This window comes from Pteropus medius, unplaced genomic scaffold, assembly GCF_902729225.1.
Source record: "Pteropus medius unplaced genomic scaffold, Ma_sr-lr_union100, whole genome shotgun sequence".
NCBI classification, from domain to species: Eukaryota; Metazoa; Chordata; class Mammalia; order Chiroptera; family Pteropodidae; genus Pteropus; species Pteropus medius.
The window spans coordinates 132,218-145,790 of NW_024342467.1; the positions used below are offsets into that span (position 1 = coordinate 132,218).

The 13,573-nt window shown below is 34.1% G+C and overlaps 1 protein-coding gene across 5 annotated transcripts in view; it reads left to right on the forward strand.

Annotated features, from left to right (window-relative positions):
* GLCCI1 (glucocorticoid induced 1) overlaps positions 1-13,573 on the forward strand; it is a 91,932-nt gene that overhangs the window by 56,702 nt on the left and 21,657 nt on the right. For 2 of the 5 annotated variants that reach the window (XM_039862227.1, XM_039862218.1), the window contains exons 4-5: positions 1,835-1,972; positions 9,149-9,265. In XM_039862227.1, coding sequence (XP_039718161.1) covers positions 1,835-1,972; positions 9,149-9,265 — 255 coding nt within the window. The remainder of the gene's footprint in view (positions 1-1,834; positions 1,973-9,148; positions 9,266-13,573) is intronic. The other 3 variants (XM_039862195.1, XM_039862203.1, XM_039862208.1) reach the window with 3 other exon arrangements.

A 13,573-nucleotide genomic window follows, 5' to 3' on the forward strand; every position in this document is an offset into this window, starting at 1 on the left:
CCAGGTCATGTTGGCCGGGGCTTATGGGAGAATTTTTAAGCCAAAGTTAAGAGAGTATAATATTCCTACACCTTTTAAGAGTGTCTTGCAAATGGCAGGAGATTGGAACTGGGACCATGTTTCTAGGCAATAAAACTAGGCGTGAAATAACTCCACATGACACTGTTGGTGTTTTCCTGTGGTTCAGAGAGGCAGCTATACAAAAATGGAAATAGTAACCATATGTTGTGTGTGTGTGGCATCTGGAATAGAGCTCTACCCATGTGGGACCAAAGGCCCAGAGTTCCTATTTCAAGACCTGCTCTGGAGCTGTGCAGAGGGCTAGTCTGAGCAGCTATGACACAACATGGCAGAAAAGAGCTTACAAAGGATAAAACTCTCACATAAAGTAAGCTTGCAAACAAGTATTTTAGGAAATGTAAGGAATCTGTTGCCATAAGAGACAACCAATACATTAAATAGGATCATTCACACCTGAGGATATAAAGATAAGAACACAATCCCCAAAAAGAACTTAAAATAAGAAAGTTTAAGAATTTCAAATGAAATAGTTACTTGCAATAAGAATAGAAGTAAATAAAAGCAGGCTTTTTTTTTTATTCGCAAATCTTAAGTAACAAAAGTTGGTGAAATAAACTCTGGTGGATTAACTTGACATAGCAGAAGAGGGAATTAGTGAATCAAAAGATTCCACTAAGAATTGAAAGTTTGGATAGGCAAATCATCTAGAAAATAGAACAAAATGATAAAGAAGTTTAAACATGAAAAGAAGTTAAGAACCATGTGAAACTGACTTAAGTGTTCTAGAATGTAAAAATAATAAGCATCAAGGAAGAGAAAAATTTTAAAGGTTGAAAATTTGCTAGATATGGAGAACAATGTGTATCTTTATATTGAGAAAGCCCACTAGCCCCAAGGAGGAAAAACAGGACAAAGTAAAAATTCCAACCTTTAGGTATTTAATGTAATGGAATTGTAGATCAAGGGCAAACACACACACACACACTTCTTTGCAAGTAGGAAAAAAAGTAAATTAACCTACAAAGAAATGGCAATCAGATTATCAATACATTTATCAGACACTATAATTAATAACACTGTATTATGAGATTGTGGTTTGCGTCCATGTTAAGGAAATGAATTTAAGAGAGACATCATTTTTCTTTATGAGAAGATTAATTCTCCTTTGAATTATGTTTACTGAAGGGTTATTGTCCCAACCTTTATTTAGATGTTACACACTAAACAAGTATATAAGTGTATTTTTCCATTGCTTAGATATATGGGTCCTTGTTTATATAACACAATTTAAAATTGATTTATATAGCATAACTAGAGTTTAAGAAGTCAGCTAAGTAAATGATAAAGATTTAATTAATATTTATCACTTTTTATGGAGCTTGATTTCTATACATTTAGTAAAGGTAAAAGAACAATGGTAAATTTTTAAGATTTCTTTTCACATACCTCATCAGCCTTTAGTGGCACTGAATTTATTCATAGAATAACATCAAATGAATAAGACTGCTCAGTATTGTACAAAGCATCTAGAATTTCAAAAGAAACAGTAGATAACAATCTGCTTCTTAAAGAACTTAATTACATATTAGGAAAAGCAACTAAGACTTTAAGGGATAATCACAAAAGGGCTTTATATTATTACTTCCCACTCCTTATTCAGTAGGAGAAGTTGTCTCCTGCCTATGGTACAAAACGAGAAACTGATCACCCACACTCCTGTGGTCTCTTGAAGTGAGCATGCTTTCCAGTCACTTATAATAGTCAAAGCTCTAACTTCTTTCATGGTTATAGCTACTCTTCTTCTCCCAACTAGGGCCTACTACAACTGGGTGACTTCATGGGTGAAGGGATCCTGGAGGCTCCTTTTCTGTTTCTTGCTCACCTCCTTCCTAACTCCATAGCTACTGTTTCTGACCCCTCTGGAGTTGGAGCGTGGGGGAGAGAGGGAAAGGTAAGGGGAATAGAAATGTTCCTACTTGACTGGTACTATTATAAGATGCCTGTACATTCCCTGGGCTTGACAGATTTTTAAAATTGACTTTTGTAATTTCATGGGTTCTTTGGAGACCACTGGTTTTTGAGCGTTTCTTACATTTCTATCTTTCTGAGTTAGTGAGTCCCTTGTTCTCTAGAATGCTAGAAATAGAATTTCCTAGCTGCAGTGTTCTGTTCGCCCTTTTAGGTGGCCCTCTTACATAGGACCTAAGACAGCCTTTCACAGTGACTCTCACGTTCAAATTTCCCAAATGGTTCCTGGGAAACTCTCACAGTTTTTGGTCAGTTCACGTCTGAGAGCTTAGTCTAATTCTAATGTAACAGTGAACGTCTGTTATCCTAGCTCAACATTTTTAGTATCTGGAGTGGGAGTCAGATACCAGTTTAACATGTCCCCTTATCTGTGTGCAGCATACATCAAACTTTCCAATTTGTGCCATTAAAATCCCCTCTTCTTTTGAGGCAAAGGAGAAAGTACACCCTCTTAGGTCTTGGATTTGATTTTTTCCTACTTAGAGTCTAAGAAGTTTGCCTTTTACTATTTCATGGATGCTGGCAGAGGCGTGAGACTCCCGGTTTAGAGACAGTGGACTTTGTTATTCACAGCATAGCAAGTATCATCAAGACTGTTGTTTGCATTTGTTCCCCTCAACCCCAGGTGCCATAGGGTAGTGGGGAGGGCCCAAATGGATGCCTGCATATGGACATCACTTTATAGGAGAGAAACAGAGAGCTTGGGGAATCCGCTGTTTTTATAGTAAGCAGTAGGCAAATCGCTTTATCCCAGGGGGTGACATTCCCAGAGAGAACAAAAATAATACCATTGTGTAATTGTTTTGATTATTTTTTACTATTCCTGATTTTAATAAAATAAATGGAAAAAAAGCGGGTTTACTATTCTTAAGTCCTTCAGTGGAAATAAGGAAAAATCATGAGTTGCTTTTTATCTCACCAATGAGCCCTCCTCTCATTAGTAAGATAGTTTTTCTTTGAGGGAACCTCCTGGAGCAGTAACAAGCAAATGAAATGATTAGAGATGTTTCTCACTTCTGATCAAATGTTTAATAGATATTATTGATGTGGTCTTCCTTTTTCAAGTAAGAAAAATAAAAGTTTCTTTATCATTTTATTTAGAGTATATCTTTTGCCCTAGTATTCTGTTAGTTTTTGGCACTTAAAAAAGTTTTGTTTTGTTTTTTTTTTTTAAATTATACCATAGTAGGGGAAATAATTGCAATAATGTTTTCTTTGGACCTAAAAGACAACAGTCTGAAGAATTTGACTGTCCCGTTGAAATCAAAAGAATTATGTGATAAACCTTTTAAAAATACTTAATATTTATCTAATAAAGTCTCTGTCTCAATCCAAATTAAATTGTTATACAGATGTTTTGTAATTTTTCATTATTTAAAATTGTATCAAACAGGCACAATTTTTAAGGTCATACAAACTGCTGATCAAAAAAATAGAAACTTATCAGTATGTTACTATGTAGTCAGTTAATTGCTTCATCAAATTTTTGTTTATCTCTATTTCAGTTCCACATCTTGCAATATCTCCATCACTAAGAAAGGAAGTTACTATGCAGAGTGGTTGAGATTATGAGCAAATACGTAGTGACTGGTAGTTATTTGCAGTAGAACATTAACCTAGTATTACTTTCAGCGGTATTGGTAGGTAATAGAAGTTACAAATTAAAGGCTAAAGGACTAGATCTGCCATTTATTAGCTGTGTTACATTGGGAAAGGCCTTTTATTTTTGAGAGTGTCTCCTAGTCTGTAAAAGAAAGAGATGCAATAAGTCTGGGGTCACGTGGGTTTGTGAACTGAGTGTTTTTAAATGTTCCGCTGGTACTATTAACGTGCCTCTATTGACAAATATGCCTTATTGGTAGTTGTAAATACACTTATATAGTAAAACTTATTTTACGTGTATAACAGTTGTCCCAAAGCTAGCTATGTGTATGGGGATAAATCTGTGTGTGGGAGTATCACTGTCTTTCTGTCGCTGGAATAGTGGGTTTGTGTCTGCATGTGGGCAAGCATGTCTTTGGGTATGGAGGAGTCGATGTGCGTGCAAGTGACCTCTGTATATTTATGTACTTGCACATGTGTGTGCTCTTTATGCATTGATGCATACATGTGCCTATGTTCATTCATTTGACTTTCATGGAGCTTAATGAATAGCAATTAGTTTATTAAAGTTCGCCTATCGACACTTTAAAATAAAACAGGAAAACAACACTGATTATTCCTATTTATGGAAAGGCATAAAAAAGTTTTAAATTTATATTTTTAGTGTAAGGAAAATTCCTTTGAACACTGTGAAGGGATATAATGTATAAAATTTATTCGTAGACTACAGAAGCTTTCTTTTGAGACAATCTGTATAAGCACTAAATTTTTCACATATTTCATTTTTTCATATAAAAGTGAATAACAGCTTGCGATTCATGACTTCTCAAACTACATTTTCAGAAAAATTTGTTAAGTTAATATCTTTAGTAATAGTTCGGGGTTTTTTGTTGTTGTTGTTGTTGTTGTTGTTGTTGTTTTTGTCTTATTTCAGCTGTTGCCAAAATTTTCATTCCCATTTATATGTCTGCACTTTTTGTAAGATTTATCTCCTTGTGAGTTATGAACTTGATTCTTTAGGCAATACAGAATAGTGGTTAACATGGCAGATGGGAATTCCACTTCCTAAGTTTAAATATTTATTTCACCACTTAACGGTATGACTTTTAAGAGTTGAGCAGGCAATTCTTTCTTGAATTATCGCTTTTCTTCTTGTTATAACTTCAAGGGGAGAGACCAGGAGAGACCCTAAAGAACTAATGGCTATTCATTGAGCTGTCATGCTTCCGACGTCACTCTGTGTGACTTTTAGCAAGCTTTTTAACCTTTCTACCTGTCAATTTCTTCACATATAAGACAGTGATAATAATAGTACCTATCTCATATGCTTTTATTGAAAAATAGACCTCATTCACATAAAAGCACCTTATACAAATATAAGGTAACAGAAACTTAACTTTGGGTGGCAAACACAATACAACATGGATATTATGTATTAATGAACTGTATACTTGAAACCTATATAATTTTATTAACCAATGTCACCCCCAATGAATTTAATAAAAAAAAGAATGTGGCCTTCAAAAAAAAAGCAAGTGGCAGACTACTTCCTGATCTTGAGCTAGCTCTCTTTTAATTTTTTTTCTTTTATTCTAAAAGCTCCAGGGTGCTGCTTCCCTTCCTACTGCTACCACTTAGTCCTTTTAGGTTGAGATTTCTCATTGCCCTGGCCTACCGTGGAATAGAGTTCATTCTGAGAAATACTTCCCTCCCTTTCAGTACTTGAGGCAAAAATACTCAACCAGTCCTGTGAGACTAAGAGTTTAGTATTGTTTTATTTTGTTTTTAAATGTTCACAATAGTAGGGGAAACTAACAGGATAAAAATAGCAAACAAGGGCATGTTATCGAGTTTCCAAAAATTTATAATAAAATGTGTTCCTTGTTCTCAGATTTTAAGTGGGATCAGGGCCCGATTTTTCTTTATCTAATTCCACAATGGTTTAGTCATCCTTTGTGAGTATTTATGCTAATCCTTCTGTCTACAATTATTATTTCTTCTTCGTGACTCCAAGTCACTTATTCCCAAACTTTTTAAGAGTTTGCAGCTCACATGTTTGGGTTCCCTTTCATGGTTAAAAGATGGCTCCTCTCTCTTCCTTGTTTTTCCTTAAAACTTAGTAAAGTATAATTGACATGTAACATTGTATAAGTTTAAGATATACAATGTAATTATTTTATGTATATATCAGATCGTCACCACAAAAAGGTTAGTTACACATTCATGGCCTTACATACTATTTTTGTGTGTAGTGAGAACTTTGAAGATCTATTCTCTTAGCAATTTCAAATATGCAGTGTAATATCGTTAACTATAGTCACCATGCTGTACATTGTCCCCAGAGTTTATTCATCTTATAACTGGAAGTTTATACCCTTTAACCATATTCACCCATTTCCTGCCCCCTACTCCACCTCTGGCAACCACCAATCTGCTCTCCATTTCTGTATTTTTTTTTTAGGTTCTGCCTATAAATGAGATCATACAGTGTTTGTCTTTCTTTGTCTTATTTCACTTTAGTGTAATACTGTCAAGCTTGATGCTTAATTTTTTTCTTAAGGTCACAGAATAGCTAATATATATTTAGAAACACGAAGTAAGAGTCATCTATATTTTAGTTTTAAAAATCCAGTCATTGTGACTTAGTGTTCCTTTTTTAAAGGAAAGTGGTGTGGTCATTTCAACATCGTAACCAGGGTGGGTAGGCCCACCAACGTGAGGACTGAGAGTTTCTCTGTGATGCGAAGGAGTGTGGGCTTTCGAGAGCCACTCTTACACAGAGGTTTAGAGCTGTGAATGTGGTGGGAGGGGTGTGTGGGGAGGTGGAGATTACAGTTTCCTTTTGTATCTTCTTCCCAGAGGACACATTTGTGTCTACTCTCCAGTGGTACCAAGGTAAGGAAGAAGTGATGGCTTTGGATGGCCAAGGGAAAAGAGAAAGGAAATTCTAAGTAAAAGCTGTGGAAGGTGAGAGCATTTGCAGTTGTTACGGAGATCTGCCTCTCTTCTGAATGTGTTGTACTTAACACAGGAACCTCCCGTATTCTGAAGCAAAGGAGGATTTATGGTGTCTTTCTTCATTTTACATAGTTCTTGACGAAAATTTCTAATGTTCTGAGTATATATATCTAGGAAGATGAGCTTCACTTTTACCCTAATCACTACTGAAAAATAAATAGGAGCATAACTTATATTCCAAAGATAAATAGTATTGTGTGAAAACCATAAGAGTGCATATTAAATTGATAGTCCAAGCCAAGTAAGATGCATACCATGATGCAGACTTTTTGTTTTCAGAGGTTTGTTAAAGCTGTTCAGAACAAAAAGTTTTGTCTTGTTTTGATGTTTCAAAGGCCTTTATTTTCATTTGTTTATTTTTAAAGATATTTTAAAAATGAAGAAGTACAAATTGCCTTGATTAATCTCTAAGCATTATGGGCTCTTCTATATAAAAGCTCTTGCTATTTTTGAAATACCACTAAACATCATTAATACTCTGAAAACACTTAATTTTATACCTCTATCCTAATTAAATGACTTGTACAATTTGAAATTCTGTTTATTTTTATCATAAAGAATAATCTGTCTCAATTTATAATAATTACTTACTAATTTTTATTTTTTTCTCACGAAAATTAATGTTCTCTAGAAGAAAGTTATGTAATTACAACAGAGCACAGGAACACAAATAATAACATAGATAATCTTATTTGTATATCTTTGCAAGGATGTTATACGAGAGCTCTGTAAGCTACGAGGAGCTTTAAAAGACTACAGGAATCAAAAGATCTCGATATAAAAGAAAGGATATAAATTATTCCTTTGTTTAGGTGCTTTATTTCCTTCTGTGCTGTTTATCTTTTATTTGCCACAGGTAAAAGTTAGTTTCCCAAGCAACCTATATACTTTTTCGCTTGAACATTTATAAGCTTTAATAACAACTGTCTGTTTTGCTTTTTATTGCTATTGGTTATTCAAGGTAAACATTTAGCTAATATTAAAATACGTTGCTTTATCTCTTTGAAGGAATCAATATATTTCAGAGACTTGACTTTGTATTTATACTTTGCCTAATAGGTGACATAAAACTGGGCTCCTTATATATAGTTTTTTAAGAAATTACTGTTAATTGATCTCATCTTTTCTATAAGAGAAGTAATACCAATATTAAATAACTTCCCCCAGACTGCTAATGATTCCCTTTAAAATGCTCAGGAATATTTTACTCCTGGTCTAGCACACTTTAAGTGATTATACATCACCTAAAATATATTAGTAGTTTAATGACTTCTAAGCCATATTATAGTAAATGACTTTTCTCTTAAACTTGTGAGTGTTACCATACCACTTAGGAGAATAAACTCTAAGTTATATTTGTTTCTAAAAGTTGTGTTATTCTAGCCAAGTGTCTGTCAATGGATGAATGGATAAAGAATATTATTCAGCCACGAGAAAGGAGGAAATCCTGCCATTTACAACATGAATGAACCTTGAGGGCATTATGCTAAGTGAAATAAGTCTGATAGAGAAACAGATACTGTATGATCTCAATTTTATGTGGGACCTAAAAAGCCAAACTCATAGAACTAGTAGAGTGGTGATTGCCAGGGGCTGGAGGGTGGAGGGAATGGTGGTTGTTCAAAGGCTAAATACTTCCAGTTATAAGATGAATAAGTTCTGGGGATCTAATGTAGAGCCTTTTCATTATAGTAATATTGTATTACATATTTGAAAATTGCTAAGAGTAAATCTCAAATCACACACACACACACACACACACACGCACGCACGCACACGCACACAAATTGTAATTATGTGATGAGATGGAGGTGTTAGCTAATGCTTTTGTGGTATTATTTTCTAATATATAAATGTAGCAAATATATCAACAGGTTGTATACCTTAAACTTACAGGATGTTTATGTAAATTATATCTTAATAAAGCTGAAAAATAAGTTGTATGACTAAAGAGTAATATATAGTAACATATTAAGTAGTAATTAATTATTAATACTAAATGCTTTGATTTTCCTTACCACTGAGATCTACAATTTTAAAGTGATTAGTAATTGATAAACCAAATAGATTTTATTTATATAAATGGGAACTTAGGAGCTAATACTGTCCTTATATTAAGAGAGTGGGTTTGACTTTAATCAAATGCATGTGAAATACTAGTTTTCACCTTACAAAAAGTAGTTGAAGATATTTCTGGTGTTACAAACGTAAAATCTGAAATAATCTGGGGAAATTTAGTCTGTGTATTTACCAACAGTATTATTTAAATTGTACAAGTGAGGCATTTGTAGCTTATATTTATTTATTTTCAATAGTCTTAATCATAGAAACTTGGAAGAATAAATCATCGTAGTGAAATACTATCCTCTCGAAACCTTTGAGAAGTTAATTTATTAATATCCAAAAATTAAAGAAGTAAGTACTTAAAATTGGTAATCACTTTTCTTCTCTTCGTGCTTCTTTTCTGCTCTCTCCAAAGCAGATTGCCAAACTGAGGCAGCAGCTACAACGTAGTAAACAGAGTAGTCGGCACAGTAAGGAGAAAGATCGGCAGTCACCTCTCCATGGCAACCATATAGCAATCAGTCATACTCAGGTGGGCTAACTTCTTGTTCATATTCGAATAATTCCTTTTAGAGGGTTCATTATAAAAAGAGAATCCATCATTTTAGGATTTAAAAAGTTCATTTAAATCTCTAGCTTTACTAAATTACTACTGTTTGTTAAATTGCATAAGAAGTTTTTTGTTTTGTTTTCTGTTTTGTTTTAGCTATATGTGTAATCTTTTAATAACAGATATAAGAGTGTAGTGGTCTCAAGGATGATCAGTACTGGCCTGGACTGAAATCCTAGCTCATTTACTTATTAAGCAACTATAGGCATTATCTCATTTAGTCTTCCTAACCTTAACCCTTCTATCTCTGTTATCCTTATATATTTTGTCCCTACTTTACATATGAAGAAATGGAGGATTACAGTTTTGTTGGGGTCCCCCCCACACACAGAAACTAATACATCCCATGGAACAAAATTTGGGAAGGGCATGTCTAGACCAAATTAACTTATAAATGTTGATATAAATTTTAGTAAATTAAATAAACCCGAGTAGTGCATATAAACAAGTCCAATTAGGAGTTGTTTCACAAATGTAAGGATGATTCAACATTAGGAAATGTAGTAGGTTAGTTCATTGCATCAGAAGGTCAAAATAGATCTGAAAAATACTTGATAAAAACTGTGTTCATATGTGACAAAAACATTTAAAAATAAGACACTTTCTAATGTGACTAACTGCAAATGTAGTTAAGTGAGATTCTACCAATAAAAAAATATTGGAAGCATTTCTGTTATAATAAAAATCAAGTCATAGATGTCTGTAATTATTGATGTTATTTGCTAGTTGTATAGAGGCTCTAGACAGCACAATGAGAAAAAGAAATAATTGTTATCACTAGTTGTATATGATATTGCATATTAAAAAATCAAAGTGAATGAACTAAACTATTATAACTGATAGTAAGATAGCTAAAGTGGAAGATACTGACAATACCAAGTGTTGTTGAGGATGTGGAACAACTAGAACAGCCACACATTGCTGGGAACACAAAATGTTACAGCCACTTTGGAGAACAGTTTGGCATTTTCTTAAAAAGTTAAATGTTCTGACCATGTAGCCTAGCAGTTCCACTCTTTGGTATCTGTCCACGAGGAATAAACATGGCATGTTCACACAAAGACTTGTACATTAGTGTTCATGAAGGTATTATTCATAAGAGTCAAAAATGGAAATAAATATCCATCAGCGAGTGAACAGATAAACAACATTTCATACATCCTTACAACGTGATACTATTTAGCAGTAAAACAGAAGGAGCCACTGATACAAGGTTGAATCTCAAAAGCTTGCCAAGTGAAAGAAGTAAGGAGCAAAAGGCTGCTTACTGTATGATTTGTTATGTTAAATTCTCAAAAAAGCAAAATCATAGAGACAGAAAGTGTTAGGGGTAGGAATTGACTTTAGAGAGGCCTCAGGGTTCTAAATTTTGATCATACTCATAATTGGATGACTATATATATTTACAAAGCTTAGTGAACTGCATACATAAAATGGGAGGATTTTATTGTATGCCATTTGCACGTCATCAGAGCTGTAAAACAAATATGCAATGAGCAATCAAGCCTTAGAAACTTCAAGTGAAAATTCACATATGCCTTCCTTTTTCTTCTTAATCTGATAGAATTAATATATTATTCTTACTTTATTTCAAGAACCTTTTCTGTTAAGACCGCAATGCATTTATAGTAGATCTGTTGACTCGTTGACTTAACAAAAAAGACCATATACTTGTTCGAATTTACACTGAACTTTTTGGCATTATGGTAACGTGTAAAAATCCTTAACTTTTACTATACATACTGAGCTTATTCATAGGTGAAATGCAAAGTCTAGAATGTGCTTTAAAATACTCCAAGAACAGAAAAAAAAGAATGTTTAGATAAAATAAGATTGGCAAATGTTGATAGTTTTTGAAGCTGGAGGATGTGTACCTGAAAGGTTCATTATGCTGTTCTGTTTAATTATGATTATAATTTTTATAGTAAAAAGGAAAAACCAAGAACTTAATGAGATGATTAGGTAAAATATAAACATAAAAATCCGTACTTTTCTCTTATACTAGTAAAGGTAAACTACTGTACCATCCACTTATAACACTTCTAGCACCAAATGTGTGGGGTTTTTTTCCACACCAGCCAGTTCTCCAACTCTGCAGACACCAATGAATGTCCTACAGTTCAATTATAATACTACATACCTGGAGTTAGCACAGACCCCGCAGGTTAGGGGCTCAGCCCCACAAGACTGCCCTCGCCTGCAGATGCCATTTGCAGGTCCCAGGTTGTCATCTGTACTTCTGACCACAGAAGTGACTTCCATAACCCCATCTTCCGGTTCAGTAATTTGCTGTAATGGCTCACAGAACTCAAGGAAACACATTTATTGGTTTATTTTAAAGGATATTATAAAGGATACAGATGAATAGCCAGATGAAGGGGGGACATCGGGCCGAGTCTGGAAATGTCTCGAGTGCAGGAGCTCTGTCTCCATGGAGTTAGAGTACACCACCCTTCTGGCACGTGGACATGGACATGTGTTCACCAACCTGGAAGCTCTCTGAGCCCATAGAGATTTGGGGATTTTTATGGAGGCTTCATCACATAGGCATGATCCACCATTAACTCAGTCTCCAACCCCTCTCCCCTCCCCAGAGGATGAGGGGTGGAGATGACAGTTCCAGGCTTCTAATCATAGCTTGGCCTTTCTGGTGACTAGCCCCCATTCTGAAGCTGTCCAGGAACCCACCAAGAATTGCCTTATTATAACAAAAGGCTCTTGTTCCTGTCACTCGGGAAATTACAAGAATTTTAAGAACTTTGTATCAGGAGCCAGGAGCAGAAACCAAATACATATTTCTTAATTATGTCACAACTTGCAATAACATGTTAGTATAAATAATGGAAAATATAATATGCCTAGAATTAAACTTGAATATGCAAACTATGAGACTTTATTAAAGATGTAAAATTTAAAATAGATACATAAATGAGAAATCTTAACACTTTCATGCACAGGGGTCTCAGTATTTTTTAAACAGTAATTTTCCCAAAATTAATGTTAATGTACAAATCGAGTTCTAATGGAAATTTTAAAATAATTGTTTTATTACTTGAAAAGATGTTTTCAGAGGTCATATGGAAAAGTAATGCCAGTTAATAGAAAACAACATTTGAGAAGGCTTTCCCTACAAGAAAGCAAAATATACTATAAAATTATAGAAATTAAAACAGAGCTCCATATAGGGTTTATCAGCTAACAGCTCAAGGAAATCATATATAAAATCCATAAAGAAATGTTGGGGCAGTTTCATTACTATGTGGGGAAAAAATACTACCTCACACCATACACAAAAATAAATCATGATGAGTTAAGTATTTTAATATAAGAAAGTACTGAAAGAAAGATAGGTGTGATACTAAAGTAAACAGCAAATGTATGATGAGTGACAACTTTAATGTGAATAAAGCTCATGCATCAATAAGAGACAAAGCACATTCACGGGTAGGCGTTCACGGATGGCAGGAGCACAGCACTTAGTATAGGAGTATTATTCATGTGTCAGAGATTAGCAGTCTACCTCATCATGAATCATATACATCAACTTTGATCATTCAGAATAAGATAGCGATCCTACATATATTGTTTTTATTTGTACCTTGTTCATCTTTATTTTCCTTATTTCTTTCTGTTGTGTAAGTTCCTTGCATATCAAAAGGCTTGTCTTACACTTGTTGGTGCCCTCATGGCAGCTATGAGAGGTGGTTAATTTTTGAGAACTCTTCCAAGGGACTTCTGAAAACAACCTAAAAGCTAAGTGAGTGTTGTTGAATTTAACATGGTATTGTCGCCATATTACTTAGTAATCCAAAAGGTTTTCTTAAATGATTGAAAAAATGGAAATGAAAAAGTCTTGGAGGTAATTGTCACAGTGTTGGAAACACACAGAGCTATACCATAGCATCACATGATACGCTGAACTTACACAGTTTCAACTATGCTTTTTCAGTAAAAATAAAAAAGAGAAAAAAGTTAAACAGTGCAGAAGATTCTGTCTGCCATTCTCCTGGAAAAGTGTACACATTATATAACTATATGTATACACTTGTATAAAGGATTGTTTTGACTCTGATTTTTACTGTACTTCCTTACTTTAGAACTTGAATTTATGTATGTATATCTGAATTTATATTGTATTTGAAATGTCCAAATAACTCTGCTCATTTGAGTTTCTATTTTCAAATTTACCATGCTCTTTAGTTTTGATTTCTTCAACCACAAATAATTTGA